The sequence below is a fragment of the Mytilus californianus genome, unplaced genomic scaffold (genome assembly GCF_021869535.1).
Source record: "Mytilus californianus isolate M0D057914Y unplaced genomic scaffold, xbMytCali1.0.p SCAF_6, whole genome shotgun sequence".
NCBI lineage: Eukaryota > Metazoa > Mollusca > Bivalvia > Mytilida > Mytilidae > Mytilus > Mytilus californianus.
Genome location: NW_026262712.1, coordinates 28,871,827 through 28,890,308, shown reverse-complemented (window position 1 = coordinate 28,890,308; position 18,482 = coordinate 28,871,827). Strand labels below are relative to the sequence as shown.

The 18,482-nt window shown below is 33.2% G+C and overlaps 1 protein-coding gene across 2 annotated transcripts in view; it reads right to left on the bottom strand.

The window, feature by feature from the left end:
• LOC127706280 (low-density lipoprotein receptor-related protein 6-like) overlaps window positions 1-18,015 on the bottom strand; it is a 42,977-nt gene extending 24,962 nt beyond the window's left edge. For both annotated transcript variants that reach the window (XR_007984354.1, XM_052210790.1), the window contains exons 1-3: window positions 17,813-18,015; window positions 5,173-5,566; window positions 4,187-4,587 (exon numbers count right to left, since the gene is read on the bottom strand). Coding sequence is in view for 1 of the 2 variants with exons in the window: in XM_052210790.1 (XP_052066750.1) it covers window positions 4,187-4,587; window positions 5,173-5,566; window positions 17,813-17,867 (850 nt within the window). In the remaining variant the exon portion in view is untranslated. The remainder of the gene's footprint in view (window positions 1-4,186; window positions 4,588-5,172; window positions 5,567-17,812) is intronic.
• Window positions 18,016-18,482: the final 467 nt, after the last annotated feature.

Here is an 18,482-nt window from a genome sequence, read left to right as displayed (position 1 = left end):
CCAGCGTGTGACACGGCTCTTGTTTGCACTTTGTACATTTGAACATGTAACTGATAGTTATTATACATAGCATACAGAGACATAATTTTATAAAATTGTAGTCTTTATCTCAATTTTTTTCTTGTCTCTGCTAAGGTTTCAATCTTACTGAAGTATATCCCACATCTCCTTTTACTCTCAAGAGAGAATGATATAGTAGTTGGACTTATTGAAGAAATTACAGTACTTATATATTGAACTAAATAACTAACAGTCTTGGGGGCAGGGCAGGGGTTAAAACATGTGTTCTACTATCAGACTTAGGGGCAGGGCAAGGGTTAAATATGTGTTACGGTTAAAGGTCTTGATCATACATTGTAAGGTCAATTTTTTTAGTTTAATATTGCAGTCCAAAGCACCTTTGAAATACATTCATATGTGAAATTTAAAGGATATGTGGGAGACAGCAACCTAACAAAATCAAACACTAAAAAAGAAATCATTGAAGTCTATTTGCTTGAATAGCATTGTGATCTGTTTTGGAATGATAAGACTCAAAAAAATGGTAAAAATTACGAGATTCCAGGGACTCAGAGTAGGCTGTTAGTTTTTCGCAATTGAATTGTTTCGTATTTTTCATGTCAGGCCTTTTATAGCTAAGGATTTTTCTCATTGCTGAAGGCTGTAAGGTTGCCTAAAACTGCTTACATCCACTTCAGTTGAACTTTGGTGGATAGTTGTCTGTTTGGCAATCATACCACATCTCCTTATTTTTACATTATATTAAAATTTAAGGAGATTACATCCACATCACTTGGTCTCTGGTGGATATTTATCCCATTGGCAATCATACCACGTTTCCTTATTTTTATAAACATGCATCAACATAATTGACATCAATTAAGTAAACTGCAGACTGGATAAAAAATATAATCTTTAAGAAAAAAGTCAATAACAGCCATTATATGGTACAAGAGTTACGTAACAAAAACATGCCTTAAGACAGGCTGGGAAAATAACAATAAAACATGCTTTGTTACGACACAACATATATATCTGGGAGGTAACAGACTGTCAAATACTACCATGCCAAATTTTACATTTTCTGCCAACTGATTAAAAACCATGATAAATAAAGCCATCTATTATCTTGAAATTAAACAGATTATTCTAAGAAGTAATCTACCAGCGATGAATCTGATTAATCTCAATCTAAATATATACCAACAAATCTCTATTGATTCTGTTTGCTTACAATTAATTTTCTCAATTTTCTAAATTTTTATAATGCATCTGTATGAAATTCTGATATATAGTGAATTCTGATTGTTCTTGGGTAAATAGCTTCAACCTACATGTATTGATCTCAAAGGTACTCCACCCTGTGAAGTTATTGGTTAATCTTTAACATACCTCAAATGTTTAAAATGATGAAGTGGACATACACTGTGTATGTGCCTGTCCCAAGTCAGGAGCCTATAATTAAGTGCTGTAGATCATATTTGCTTTACGTCCATTGTTCTGTACATAAATCTTGTAAATCAGGCCAATTAATTTTTAGATTGAATTGTATTACATTTGAGATTCTAGGCCTTTTATAGGTTGCTGTGCAGTGTAAGTTTTGCCCATTGTCGAAGGACGATAGGTTGCCTATAGTTGATAACTTCTTTGTTATAAAGTCTCTGGTGGAGAGTTGTCTCATCAAGCTCATTGGCAATCATACCACATCTCCTAATTTTAAATACTTGTAAATGCCATTTACTTTTATAACATGTACATTGTATTATAACAAGATTTAAGCATGCCGTCAAGTATTTCTATTCAACGTTTCAATTAAAGTGATAAAAACTTGATTAGTCAGATGTCATTTAGACTGCCAACCAAAATAAATGTGAGAGTATTATTTCGATTTCAGATATGTAATTTTTTTATTTGCAAAAGTATATCCGGTCACAATTTTAACAGTTTAAAAACATTGCAAACATTTCTGAATATGTACCAATGTATAGAATAGTCTATTTTTTAAATTTAGAATCAGTTTTCTCTGTGTTATAAAAGAGGACATAAGGAAAGAGGAATGCCTAGAGGAATAACACATCAACCATTAATGAAGCTGACAAATTATCTCCCTGTTGCACCTTGACAGCTTCACAAACGATCTTACATTGTATGTAATTCACAAGAATTCACTGCTTTAGGCTTCAGTGAACATGTTACAGCAAAGGACCACAGATGTTAACCTACTACTAAGACATCTAATAATTCAATTTAGAAATTACCTGCAGGGCCTAATCTAGGATTTTTAAGAGGGAGATGTGGTCATCTTCTTGGAGAAGTGGATTTCACTTACTGTTACGGTTACGTCATGTTTCCTTGTTTATCTATGATACGTACAGTACACAAGCATGACAAGCCAAAGTGATTCAGATAAAGGAACTCTTTTTTATGACAAAAAAAAATTCCTGAATAGCTGAGCAAAACACGTTGACTTTTAATATGTCTCTAGCTTTGTTTTTCTAATTCAAACATGTTATCACTAAAACTACAGGAAAATAATTATTTACTTTCCTTACACATAAAACTGAAACTATTCATGACATTCATGACATTGGTTCTCGAATCTATTTATTCTCGATCACTATGTGACCTCAGATAGACAAGAAAACCAATGCAATCAAAAATACATGTATTCTCCATAACCAGATAACAAAATTGAAAATAGAAAAATAAATGGTCTTCATTAAGCTTGATTAACTAATTGTAAACAACAACACATGTACACATCAACACATGTAAACACCAACACATGTACAACATCCATGCATACCTTGTGACTTTTTGACTGGCAGGCAAAAAAAAAGATAAATGATATATCCATCATGCCCAATACAACTATAGATCTACAAACGACTTTCTCTAATGTGTCTATCCTAACATTTACATTACATTAAGCAATTTATTGTCTTAATTGTTATCAGCCCACAGCGAAATGTTATGAAAGATGTAAATTGTTTTTGTTTTATTTATTTGAAACAACAGCTGCTGAAAAAAAAGTATTATATAGATGTGCCTGGTTTTTCAAATTTTCAGCATGTTTTACATATAAAGTTATGTAACATGTAAATCAATGTAAATCAATGTAATGCAAAGTTCCTCATTAAAAATTCTGTATTTTTCAATGTTTTAAACCAGTTTTCTCTATTCTTTATAAATTTTGCTCATTATTCTCTTTTCTTTCTATCTTAGCACCCCATTATTCTATATCCTTTATTTTTCTGCCAATTCTTCTCTTTTCTTTTTTTTGGGGTGTCCATTGTTCTCTATTCTGTAAACTCCATCCAGACCCTTAAGGTTTCATTGTGAGTTGGCCTTGTATGTCACATGGTCAAGTACAATGTAGTTGTCTTAGTTTTTTTTATCAATTTTGGAATGTTGATGTTCTTTAAGAAACATATTGCGACATCAATACTTTTCTAAAGTTTTCATAAAGGGCCTTTTTCCATCCAAATTTACAATGTACAGAGGCATTGATTCTTAACATTTCACTTAAGGAGAAGTTCTGCTTAGTTTCTCTCAACAATATTCATACATGTGAGTTGTTAGCATCACTTCCCATTAAATTCAAATCATTGAAAATATTCCACAAGATTTGTTCACAAATTATATAAAACAAGCACATATAAGACCCTGTACTGTTGTACGTTTCCAACTAAAAACCCCCAATCCTAAACTTCATATTATAGATTGAAGTAACCTTCTGCAAAGATTCTTAATTGAACCACAAATACACTGCATTTAAAAATACCACTTTCCAATTGTTGATCAACATGATCAGATTGTACTTTAAGACATTTTGTGCATATTATAATGTTAACAAATTTATATAGTCCATTTCATTTTAATTTTACAATGAAAAAGAGTATATGGGTAATACCTTATCCTCCATTTATCTGTAATGAACAAATTTCAATGGTATTTTCAAACATAGTGTTAACAGGTGTGTAAAACCAACCTACTCAGTGTTCATCCAGCGCGTTATAGCACCATGGTCATGATTGGTTACAGGTACTATATTTTTTACCATGGTGCTTCATAAATATGCTATAAAATTAGGATAAAATTGCTTTAATATATCCCATTGTGCTATTTGAAAATAATAGGGAGCTATGCTTCTAGTTTTATTTCACTAAATTATTATATTATTTACCTTTTGGTTGTCTTCTAGCACTAAATGAATGGATGTCCATTGGTGAATATATCTCTTCAAGTATAACTCTCCGATTACTACCGGTAATTTTATCACAGGAATAAATGGACCTCTCCTTCCAGTCGGTCCAATATAACGTTCGATCATACAATGTCAAGGCAAAAGGATGAGGCAGTTCTCCTTCAACGACCACACGGCGATCAGAACCATCGAACTTACAGCTGTGTATGAAAGCATTTTTAGCGTCCGCCCAATAAATTTGTGAATCTTCGTAATCTAATGTTAGTCCATTTGGCCAATGAATATTTTCCTTTATAATGACAGATCGATGTGCATGAGTTCCATCCATTCCAGCTCGTTCAATTTTTGGTGTCTCTCCCCAGTCAGTCCAATACATGTACCTGTTAACATAAGATAGTTTATATAATATTTAACTCATTGAATGATGATAATTTTAGACATTATTTCAATATTTCAATCAATACGACTTTAACATTTAAAACTAAGCCATTGTTAGCAATGTTGAAGATGCTAACTGCTATGTCATTTGATCTCTGATGGAGAGTTTTCTCATTGGCAATATATCACATCTTCTTATTTTCATATTAATAGAAAAGAATGGATATGGGATATCCATCCACGACACAAAATCAGTACATGCACAGCAAAACACAAAGAGCAAAGGAAAAGCCCATTTTAATGGATGTCTTTTAGTATTGGGTCCATTGGAACTCATTACTCATACCAATAAACTGTAAATTCAACACTCTTGGTAGTGGTTTTTTCACAGTGAATACTAGCGATTCTTGGTGATTTACTCAGACATACCCTCTCTATATATTAATATTGGGTTGTACATGTAAATAAGATTGTGTTATAAACTTTAATCAAGAGTTATCTCCCTGTTTTTAGTCTTTCACTGAACACAAATACAAGTAATGTTTAACACAAACTCCCTGTGTGAAGTATAACTCAGATAAACTTACCCATTTAACGGGTCCAGTGCAATAGCTCTTGGTTGGTCAAGGTCGTTCCAATAAAGTACCTTTCGGTAACTTCCATCCAAGTTGGCGACTTCAATTCTTTTAGTTTCAGAGTCGGTCCAGTATATCTTTTTACCTAACCAATCAACAGCCAGACCATCTGGAGAGATGAGACCTGTTGTTATGACATTTACCGTAATTTCCGAGCCATTAAACCATGTTCTTTTGATCATTTCCTGGCTGACGTCCGTGAAGAAGACCGATCTGTCCTCATAAAGGAAATCCACTGCTGCAGCATCCTCGAGGTTTCCTGCGACAACGGTGGAATTACCTCGAGAATTGTTACCATCCACAATTCTGACATCTTTACGATTGGCAAAAAGCAGCAAGGGACTTCCTGAAAATACACAAAATTGTTTTTCTTAAATAACATGTATGAATAAAAAGAGATGCAAGGGTTTATGCTAAAACAAGACATAAAAAAAGACAACTAGAGGGCATTACATACAGTCTCAAATAGTTTTTTCTAAGTCAAGCTCTAGTCTAAAAAAGTTGTAATTCATTTTATTAAAAACACAAAATTGATAAAGCTTTATTTTCAATTACAGAATCTGCCATTGAGAGATCTATGCTATATTGGGAGCTATTAAATCCTGTTTTCATAGAAACTAATGAGAGTGCTTGTTTTTGCATGTTTTGAGAACCAAACAGATGAAGAATTAAAATATTGACTGAAATCAGATGTGTCAGGATTTTTCGTCTGGCATGTACTTTCTTGGAGGTAGATTGATTGATCCAGTATTGGTGTTTAATGCAATTTTCAGCACTATGGCTTTATTGTGGCGGTCAGTATTTTTTTTTTGGATGAGGAAGCCAGAGTGCCCTGAGAGAACCATGACCTTCACTAGGAAAACTGGCAATCCCAATAATTTTTTATTGAAATCGAAAGCACCTGCCATGTGCTGGGTTTGAACTCATAACCTCAGTGTTGACAGGATAGTGATACTGTAGATAAAATACTAAGACCACTTGACCAACGAGTCCCCTATTTGAAGTAGAGAATGAAAACATATATAAAAGTATAACAACACAAATATACAGCTGCATAAAAACAGTACACCCAAACAGTGTGTACATGTACATATGTACAAAATGGATTTTGCATGAGTAACTTACATGACTTAAGGCATTACTTACATTGACTCACATAAAATTATCAAGAAGGTGTCAAATTGTTCTGTCAAAATATCCAACATTTGAAAGATCTTTTCAACTTTAGTATCAATTTAAAAAAAAAAAAAAAAATTTTACAACTAATGAATCAAAAACTTGCAAAAAATCTTATGTTTCCATTATAATAATATGAACATTCAATTAACATGAATTATAATTCGTACATACATGTTTCTTTCATTCGTACATGTACATGCAGGTCAACATGTTGTATCTGATGACAATATAGTTATCTAAAAAGACCGTAGGAAAAAAACAAGTCATTAAATCAGTCTAACCATCTAATTGTCAGGAAAATGTCTACAGACATGCTTTCTTCATAGATATAAGAAGATGTGGTATGAGTGCCAATGAGACAACTCTCCATCCAAGTCAAAATTTATAAAAGTAAACCATTATAGGTCAACACAGAGCCTTGGCTCACACCGAACAGCAAAATATAAAGAACCCCAAAAATCAACATGTTAAGCATCTGACCAAATGCCTGAGATAATATTACAAAACTGCCAAAAATTATGTAATGAGTCAGGCAGATGGTATTTGAGCATGTCGGATACCAGTTATTTTCAGAGACTGTTTGACCATTTGCCTGGCATATTTTTAGCAGGAAAACAGACTAGCATAGACCCAGTAGTCAAGACTACTAAATTCTTTAAGGCTGCACGTGGGCCCCTACATACAAATTGTTCGTCTATTTCCTTTCTGTGATTACTAGTAGCCCAGTTTTTCTCTATTCTTTATTTTTTGGTTCATTATTCTCTACTCTGTAAACCCATCCAGCCCCTCGTGCAAGTGTTTCAGTGTGTGAATAAGGGAGCTACCATTTAATTTTTAGGGGGGGGGGGGGGGGGGGGGCTAGGATGAAACCTTTTGTCCTGCCTATTTATTTTTCCCTCTATTCGGTCCTGCCTTTTTATTTTTCACTCTATTTGGTCCTGCCTTTTTTTTTTAGTTTATCCTGACTTTTTTTTACATAAATTGTCATCCTGCCTTTTTTTTTGCAAATAATCTCATTTTTTACTCAAAACTCCTGTCCTGCCTATTTTTTTCAAATTTCATCCTAGCCCCCCACCCCCCTCCCCCTAAAAATCAAATGGTAGCTCCTAAAAGACAACACTATATAACATTACTATATCATTACTTAACGAGACAGCAACTCAACAACTCAAAACATACAAAAGACATTTAGACATGTCAGAGGTCAACTTAAATTTCAAGAAATTCTTTCAAAATTTTGTTAATATGTATTTGAACTTTTAGACTTTTTTTCTGAGATGATTTTGCATTTTTCAGGTATAAGCTGATACATATTTACTATTGTGTCATTTAGAGAAGCTTGGCATTAAGAGAGTTATTAACTATTCAAATCCATCTCAATTATAAAGAATGACAAACATAAAAATTACACATAAATTAGAAAAAATGCACCTAATGCAACTGTCAACATGAACTTACAAACATTGTGTGTCAAAAATTTCAACTAAACATGTCATTACTTATAATTCTAATTAAAACTAAGATTTAAATAGCTCTTTTGAACATTGTTGAAAACTGAATACAATTCTTTAATTTAATTTTAACTCTTTAATTACATTCCACATGTAAAGTTGGCAGGTTTTTTTCAGCATGCCATTTTACATTAATTTTAAACTCAACCCTACATACAAAATATCTGGTGGTCAAATTTCCTCACATGTTTTTACTTAAAATCCTGATTAGTGTTAGTATATATTATAGGTAAGTGTGGAAGCATATTTGTTGAAGCTATTGTTAAAAGAGACATCTGCTAAATTTTTCCAAATGCACACATGTCATGCATGTATTAAGAACCAACATTCCTTTCAGAACACAATAGTTTCTAACACTACTTTTTCCTTTTTGAAGTAACTATATAATGCTATATGACACAAAACTGTAAGAAATGTAATGCCCCTCTAACCCTGACACACACAATGATATGCAAAAAACTTAGTACACATCATAAGTGCCTAAATGTTCACCCAAAATCAAGTTTGACTCCTGATACATGTTATCAAAATTTTAACAAAGTTTTGGAGTACCGACTTGCTTAGCTCACTTCACAAATCAAATATGAATGCAATATGATTCAATTATAGTTATTTGTTTGATGTCCAGTGGCAAATATTTCATGCATATTCAGGACAATAACAAATCACCACTAAATACATGTACATGTATATGCCAGAATCTGCAAAATGTATCGACTGGGATTAATGAATGGGAATTCCCAATGCCACAGGAAAATGAGGGTAAAACTGTAATTATCTACCACATGTACATATAAACCGGTATATTAAAGTATATTAAAGGTATGTGTGTAAAATAAAATATGGTTAGGTCCAATAAATATGACACTAACTGACTTCAAGTTTGTTTACACATAATCTAGACGTGTCTTTGGCACTTTTACCATGTTTACCTGCTCTTAAGTATTTACTATACATTTAAAGTACACTTCCCCCATCATTACAGAAATTTATTCAGAAAGATTTACGACTTTCTAATAGCCTTTTATTGTCCTGTATTAATATTATGCAAAATTTGTAGCCTTTTTTCCCTACACAATATATATATACATATGTTTCTTAATGCATAAAAGGGTTACATGTACCTTGCAGATTTAACTTTAAACCCATAATGTCATGAATGTAAACAAATTATAAAAAGTCTCTTTTATTCATATTAAAATGAAAAGTGGGCTACAGAATAACTTGGCATCCGACAAGAAGTTGTATAAGGAATGTAGTTACGAAATGTATAAGGTCGCCAGTTGTAGTTTTTTTATTTTGATTATACTCATATTGCATATGGTCATGACAAAATACAATGTACAAAATGTATACACATGCATCCAACTCAAATACATTCTGAAGAACCCATATAGCCTTCAAAAAAGCCTATGTCAACTTTTCTGTTTTATAACAAGGACAGTAATCTAACAACACATGGGACCATTGAAAGGTCATCTAGAGGTCAACATTCTGTCTTAAACACTAGACAAGTCTAGTCAATTCAAAGCTCTAAATCTAGTCTCTAGACAATAAAATTGAGAATGGAAACGGGGAATGTGTCAAAGAGACAACAACCTGACCAAAGAGCCAGTATGTCATAGTTTAGAAATTTAAAAAAGACTATTAAGACCTACTAGTTTAACATTTACAAATCACATCTTTATGCATCCCCCTTTCCAAAAAAAACACAAAAAAAATTAAAATAATAAAAAATAAATGGGGAATATGTCCATGGGACACAGATGATGCCCACGCTTGCATATAACTTAATAAAGGGACATTACTAAAGAACTGTAAAAGTGACGCTACCCATAATTGTACTTTGATCTGAGTTTTGTGGTAATAAGCATTGATTATAAGTTTCATAACATTTTGGTGAGGCAAACTTAATTTGTTAGAGAACGGAAACGAAAAATTCAGCAATTTTTCCATTTGTAAAGGGGCATAACTCTAGAACTGTAAAAATGCCGCCACCAAAATTCGAAATTGATATGTGTTTTGTGGTAATTAGCATTGTGCATAAGTTTCATATCATTTGGTTGAGGCAAACTAAAGTTAGAGAACGGAAACAAAAAATTCAGCAATTTTTCCATTTGTAAAGGGGCATAACTCTAGAACTGTAAAAGTGACGCCACCAAAATTCGAACTTGATCTGTGTTTTGTGGTAATAAGCATTGTGTATAAGTTTCATAACATTTGGTTGAGTCAAACTAAAGTTCGAGAATGGAAACCAATTTTGGGACGTACGTACAGACGGACAAGGATAAAACTTAATGCCCACTCCGCTAGGGCTGGGGCATAAAAAACTTCCTCCTCAATCATTTAAGAATCCTGAATACCAAACGCTTTAAATAAAGTCACATTAAATTAGTCTAACAATTATAGAATATTTCAAAATAAAACTCTTTCGTTTTTCTATAAGAACCCCTGTACAAAAGTCGACACTGTACTGTAAAAGCACTCTTGTTTCTAAGTGTATCAGTTAATATCTCAATCTTGTTTCTTAGTCATGTTAGAAAATGTAGATATATATATTCTTGTCTTGAGATGTAAATAACCGTGCCATAGATATACTTTCTTTAATAAGACTCTGTAAGACACCAGGACTTAGATGAACTTTGTTTTGACACCTGACAGATAAACAAACACCTGTCAATCATCCCTGCCATACCTTTACAGGTGACAATAATTACAATTAGCAATTAATTTAAATATTACATCAGGCAGATCACCTTACTGGCAATACACAGCCGTGAATAAGTAGATAAGTCTGGGATATTTCTTCTGCCGATAAATCAATGGCAGATTTAACTTGAAGGTGGTTTTGATTAAAGACTTCAGGTTAAAATTTATACTTGTTATCACTTGCGATTTTAGAAAAAAATGTAATATATCAATGAACTTACAAGGAAAAATTTAAATTTCGAATGTTCTGGGGTTAAAATATTCTTCATATATATACATGTATACATGACATGCATGATATATATATGTGTGCTCGTGTTTCATGATAAAGGAAATTATCAAAATATTGCATTAAAATACATGCATTTGAGATAATCAAGATAGCTTAAGGCATTAAAACTTTTATAAAAAGATGGTATTTTGCAGTTTTTATGAAATTTACATTGTCAGACTCCTGAAAATACCTTCCCTGAGCTTCCCTCAAAAATCAATTTCCTTGAAAACTTTTATTTTTCCATTTTGATTTCGTTTAACAAAATTTGGAAATAATTTTAACATGCACATATACCATTATTGAATGATATTTCATAGTTGTTGTTTTACAAAGAGTTTAGAAAAACCATTGATGATTTATTATATGATTGCACTGTACCAATTATGAGAGTGTGGATTTGGTTTATAGAATAGAGAATAATGGAATAATACTGCAGAAAAATGGGCAACAAAAGAAAAAGAAACTAGAGAAAAGGTGTCAAAATAATAAAGAATAGAGAATAATGGGGTGCTAAAATATAAAGAGGAGAAAAATGACCTAAAAATAATAGAGATGCAAAGGACCCCCATCCAGACCCTCCCTTATGTATGTTCCATTTTCTCTTGTTCTCAAAGTAAAGACGGAGTTCTTACTTTCTGTAAATGATTAACAAATGATCTGTCATGTTTTGTCTTATTGTTGGGTTGCTATCACACAGGGGTACATACCCTCCATCTCCTTTTCTCATATGAGTCACATTTGTTCATCAAATACAGACGATAAACACTTGTTAAATTTGTCCTTACTGACGCATCTGACTGAAATTTCAATGCTATTTTTAAACATAATGTATAGGAAAAAGATGGTAATTTCAACTGACTTCAATGCTATTTTTAAACACAATGTAAAGAAAAGACAATAAATTTTAACTGACAATGTAACAAGGATACTATATTTAAAACATTAAGATCATTAATACATTTGTCACTTGGGGGTTGACAAAGTACAATTTCATTAGTAAAGGGCTTAATGTCCACCCAATGACAACTTATTTGAGACACTTAAGCTAATCAGAAAGAAACTGTTTAATCAAATGTCAAAACTGTCATGTGGCTGGCAGATTATTTACTATAGCTTGAAATGCTGTAATTAATTTGTTTACCTAGATCTTAAGCCAACAGAAATTTCTGCTTATCAAATATTGGTACAATACTGACTTCAGTGTACACGACACACTGCACTGTGCAGGTTTTTATTGTCTATTCTAATTTTATGACATGTATGGTTTTGATAGGGTGGGGGTATCTGGACCATGTGTTGTTCATTGTTGTCATTATTTGTACAATCTATGTCTTATTTTCTTGGAGGAGTCTGGGGTGGTGGAAGGTCTGTTGTATATTTTTTGCAATTCCTCGGTCATTGTTGGTGTACTGGATAAGTTTGGTCATGTCCACCATAGACCAAAGTACATGTAGGTCCACCAATTTTGAATGTAGTGGTGGTTCTGATGTCTGACTAAAAGTTTGTAATGGTTTTAGACCTTTTTAGGCTTTCCTGTATTTAGAAAGGTCCTAATCACAATGTACCCGGTATTCATATATATCAATATTTGATAAGAAACCATGTAATTATTGTGCAAATAGGCCTTATCTAATTTGAACAGTCTGTACCGTTAGCCACTAGAATGACTAGTCCGATGCCCCAGACTAATACAATTAAACTAGTAAGTATTTGCACAAATTTGTTTAGACAGAAGAAGAATGTCTGCATATTGGTCTCCAATCTGGTAGTTGGAAAAGGTTTTGGTGCAGTAAACATGTGGAATTAAATCTATAGCAAACGAATTTTACTTCAAATACAGGACCATCAGATTACCAATGGGACTACCAGATGTGTACTCAAATTGTTGTCTTAGCAGTCCTAATGACCACTATGCAGGCTACAATGATGTCTTAGTGGTCCTAATGACCATTATGCAGACTACAATGATGTCTTAGTGGTCCTAATGACCACTATGCAGGCTACAATGTTGTCTTAGTGGTCCTAATGACCACTATGCAGGCTACAATGTTGTCTTAGTGGTCCTAATGACCACTATGCAGGCTACAATGTTGTCTTAGTGGTCCTAATTACCACTATGCAGGCTACAATGTTGTCTAAGTGGTCCTAATTACCACTATGCAGGCTACAACAGATTCAAGAACTCGTTGATTCCTATTGTTCTTTTTAAGATTAAAATTGAGAATGGAAACGGCGAATACGTCAAAGAGACAACAAACCAACCAAAGAGCAGAAAACAGCTCAAGGCAACACAGCGAGAGGCGGGCTTCAGCTGGCCCCTAAACAATATACGTACTATATACTAGTTCAGCGAAAATGGATGTCACACTAAACTCTGAAACATATAAATGAACCAAAATAAAAAAAACATGCAAGACTGATTGATTGATTTAAAGTTTAACACCACTTTCAGCACTATTGGCAATTTTGTAGGGGTCAGTTTATGTTGATGGAGAAAGCCAGAGTGCTCCAAAAAATTACAACCTTAGGTAGGAAAACTGACAATCTTTATCAATTTAGATTGGGGTCGAGAACACCTGCCATGTGCTGGATTTGAACTCACTACCTCAGTGTTAACCGGCTAGCGATCAAGTAGTTGAACTACTTAGACCACTCAGCCACCAAGCCTGAAGGCTTACTTTTATCTTTGACATCTTTAGGATAACATTTACAAGTAAGCTCAGGATCAATTGTTTTATTATCTAGAATTATCCATATACCATGTATACAAGTATGAAACATATGAAATCTACAGATAATACTTCAGAGTGAAACACCCCTATTCATCACCATTCACTGTGAACATTTACTACCAAGATGACTGAAACATTGTAGTGTACAATGAAATGGGGACAAGAGCCACAATATTAGGTTGACCTACATTATTTAACCAGACAGGGTATTATAGAAAATGGAACAAAGTCACCGGATTAGGATGGCCTAACCAGACAGGGTATTATGGAAAATGGGACAAGAGCCACAGGATTAGGATGACATAACCAGACAGAATATTATAGAAAATGGGACAAGAGCCACAGGATTAGGATGACCTAACCAGACAGGGTATTATAGAAAATGGGACAAGAGCCACAAGATTAGGATGACCCAACCAGACAGGGTATTATAGAAAATGGGAAAAGAGCCACAAGATTAGGATGACCCAACCAGACAGGGTATTATAGAAAATGGGACAAGAGCCACAGGATTAGGATGACCTAACCAGACAGGGTATTATAGAAAATGGGAAAAGAGCCACAGGATTAGGATGACCTAACCAGACAGGGTATTATAGAAAATGGGACAAGAGCCACAAGATTAGGATGACCTAACCAAACAGGTTTTTGTTGAAGAGAGGTGACCTTTATAGCAGGAAATTCATGGAGAGTGTATTGCATATAAAATCAAAAGCCATGACATATATATTTAACAGTTCACTTTATAATGTGCATGTGTACTACACGTAAGTCACAAGTCGATGTATGTAACCATAAACTACCACAAAACAAGACATAACCTATAACAGGACAGTAATACGCACAGACAGGAAGGAGCATAAGTCTCTACTTTAGTACAATGTAGGTGGGGCATAAAAAGGTACTACCTGTATCAAAATGTAAGTTTTATACAAGTCATGCCAATAATTAGACATGACCTCTAAATTGCAACAATTCAAGTGCACTAGTACTAGTCTAAATAATTTTGAATTAAAGAAGATGCGTGGTATACATTTAGAAAATTCGAAGGGTTCCGTGGAACCCAGTGTCTCGCCTACTTTTGCTGTTTATCACAGACTCAACAAAAATGAGGAAAAAAAATAATAAAAATATTCCTCTCTATACTATCTTTTGATTGTAAGTAGCTTCTGTCCAAGTTTGGTAAAAATCCAGGATAGTTTATGAATCTAATAAATGTTTTAAAAACTTAAACTGCAGACTGTATGTAATGTTAACTGGAAGAAAAACTAAGTCCATTTATAAGTAAAATACGGAAAAAATGGAACAAAATTTCCTTCTAGATACTAGCTTTGTATCATAAACAAGCTTCTGTCAAAGTTTGGTACAAATCCAGAATAGTTAAAGAAAGTTGTTAAAATTTTAAAAACTTTAACCACAGAGTGAATGTAATGTTTCCTGGCAGAAAAACTAAGTCCATTTATAAGTAAAATACGGAAAAAATGGAATTTTTTTTTTACAAAATTTACTTTTGAATATTATCTTATGATCATAAACAAGCTTCTGTCCAAGTTTGGTAGACATCCAGGATAGTTTAAGAAAGTTATTAAAATTTCAAAAACTTTAACCACAGAGTGAATATTTGTGGACGCCGCCAACGACAACGCCGACGGAATGTAGGATCGTTATGTCTCGCTTTTTCGACAAAAGTCGAAGGCTCGACAAATAAATGAGACAACATCTTAACAAGTTGAACAATACAAAAAAATTATTGGCTTATACAGTTTTGTAAAGATATTAGCTAAAGTAGCTTTGAATTTAGAGATAACTGTATTGTATTTGAAGCTTTGCAGATGTCCATCGGTAGTTTTACTGTCGCAAATTGAGTTAAACGGATATTTGCGACAGTAAAACTACTAATGGACGTCCGCAAACCTTCAAATACAATATAGTTATCTCTATTCTAATGCAAAATAATCAAATCATTGAATTTTAGTCATTATTTCAATGAAAATCTTCATTAAACGAAAATTCCGCAAAATAATGTTATCTTCTTTGGCGCCTAAATTATGTGACATCATAGGTATGCTACTGGCATCAAACGTAAACTCCAGGCTTTCAGGTTTTCTGGCTTCTTGTCCACTCCAGAGTGTAATAAAATTTGATAAAAAGATGATTTATAGGTGCAAAATGTGAGTTTTTGCTTATTACTGGAGAAATTACATGTCAATACATTCAGGAAATCAAAATGTTGGCTTTCTTTGTTACAAACAGGGAGATAGAGAATCTTACAATTATTGCCATCCAATCAGAACCATTGATACAAAATAATTGCATTAGAATAGAATATATTATACATGTATCTTAAAATCCAAAAGGTCTTTTTCACCGACTCTTTTGTGCAGCTATAAAGTTATGCCTTTGCTCTTTGCCTTGCATATATACAATTTTTTACAAGTCCTCAAATATATTCTAGGAGTGACTGTTAGTACTAAGATATTGAGTTACATTGCAACTGTAGTTAATAAATACAATGATATGGTCACACATACAAGTTTCTATGACCTGTCTATAAGTTATCATTTTATTACCAGATGATGGATGGAAGGATGGCTGGCTGTATAACATCCAGTAGTAAATTAAATGCATATACAGGCCGAGAACAAGATAATGTGATATGAATACAAACTCTGCTTTGTACTAAACTGAGATGCTGAGCCAGATTATTAACATGCTGGTTCACAGGGGAACAGCTAGTCTGCAGAAAGATATGTCACCCTTCCAGGACACATTATTTTGATTCTGAGCCTAATTGTACGAGTCTTTGCTTTTACTCCTAAATGCTGTGTGCTCAGTGGAGAAGCAGCAAATACTAATTTTCAAGTCTTTCCGTTTGACATAGCCTGGGTTCAAACCCACAAACCCCAGCACTTGAGTGAGCACACAAACGGTAAATATTTTAAAATATGCAAAAATTTCTTGCCTTCAGTGAAGATTTCATGGCAAAATTAGGTCTCAAAACTGAAGTTTCCTGTGTTATTCAGGCCGAAAATGATGGCTTCCATGTTATGATGTCCTAGCTATATAGGAAGCTGTCACAGCAAAAAAATAAGATACTTTAGCCTGTTAAGGCCAATTAAAATTAATTGATAGATTTTCATCCCCGCCCGCCCCTCTGAAATCGTTTCGCCCCAATTTTTTTTATTTTGAAAAATTTATGATTTCCGGATTTTGTTCATTTTCGTTACTGGTAACCGCAATAATTTCGTTTCATTAATAACTTCCTGTTTCAAATTTTGGTTTTTGCATTTCTCTTTGTGTTTGATTCGTTATACATGTATATACATGATAGAACCTTATTATTACACTTGCATATATGAAGAACACGTCACAAGAGCATTTCATATCTAATAACAAATAAAATCCTCCCACCCACCCCATTTTTTTCAAAAATTTGGATGAAAATCTACTAATTAAATTTACTTGGCCTAAAAGATGTCGTAATAATTTAGACTAAATGGAGACTTCAAATCTGATGCATCATTAAGGGAGAGTACAACTGTATCTGGATGCTTAAAAAACCCTTGAATGAACTATTGAGGGGTCATGAGGGGTCAGTAGGAGTCAAGGTAACAAAAAAAAATCTGGCATTCCTGTTTCATTTTGATTTCTGCATAAATTTTGAATAAAAAAAAATATGTTATTTAATTTCATTTTTTTGGTTCATTTTAAAATAAAACATTGTCAATTATATCTTAATTCACTGTTTAAATAAATCAAGAGGGACAGAGAACGGTCACGTGACCAAACAGGGAATTTGTGTATTGCCCTAAAACACATTTTGTTTACTTTTCAAATCCACATTTTAAGAATTCTTTGATGTTTACAAACACAATAAAGTTAGAAAACACTGTAAAATGATAAAAGTGTAACTGGTTAAAATGATCGAAGCTCATAGCGAATACACAAAATCACTACAGTTCTCATTATGGCGGCGAGATCAAAGGAACGGTCAAACCCTTTGATTGCGTATTTGTATTTTGATTGCAAGAATAAAGTGATTGGTAAAATACAATGGTTTAAATGTTTAACTTTGAACGATCTATTCTGTAATATCACTAATTATCTAATTAACATTAAATTAACAAGAGGACGGAATACACACGGTATCTTTGATGTTTTGTGTACATCTCAGGTGATGAACTTACCTTTGATTATGGACAGACATCCTATTATTAAATATAATTTTGACACCATCCCCATCCTTACGGACAGATGAATGTCTGTAAAAACAAGAAAGTCCGGTCCCAGACATCAATAATGTCCATAAATTTAGGAACGGTAAACTTATTTAGGTCACATTTGTATTTTTTGAGATCATTGGCAGCCATTACAAAATTGACCGGAACTATAAAACATGTTGTGTATTACTGCGCTTGGCAGGTGCCCGTGATTCGCCTTTGTTGTAAACCGTTAAGTAAATATTTTTGTTTCCAATCCATTAACGAAAACAAGTCAAATATTACATTTTTTGTTATTAAATGCACACAGAAAAAATATCAGACGAGAATCAAAAAGAAAAGTCAGTCAAAAAAGGAAGCTAGTTAGTTAGAACTATTTGCATGTCTAAGAAAAGGTTAATCATAACTGGCACCTGTCAAAAAATAAAGAATGGGGGTTTGTTTGAAATCAGATTATAGAAAAATCGTAATTACTTAAAAAGATTTAGTCACATATTTATCATATGTGTTATTACATATTTTTTGCATGTGAAAACAGATTTATAGGATATTCGTTGCCACTTTCAATTAATAAAAGGAACCGTGGGGTTGGACAAAAATAGATTGACAAAGCTAGGATGACTATAAAAAAAAACCC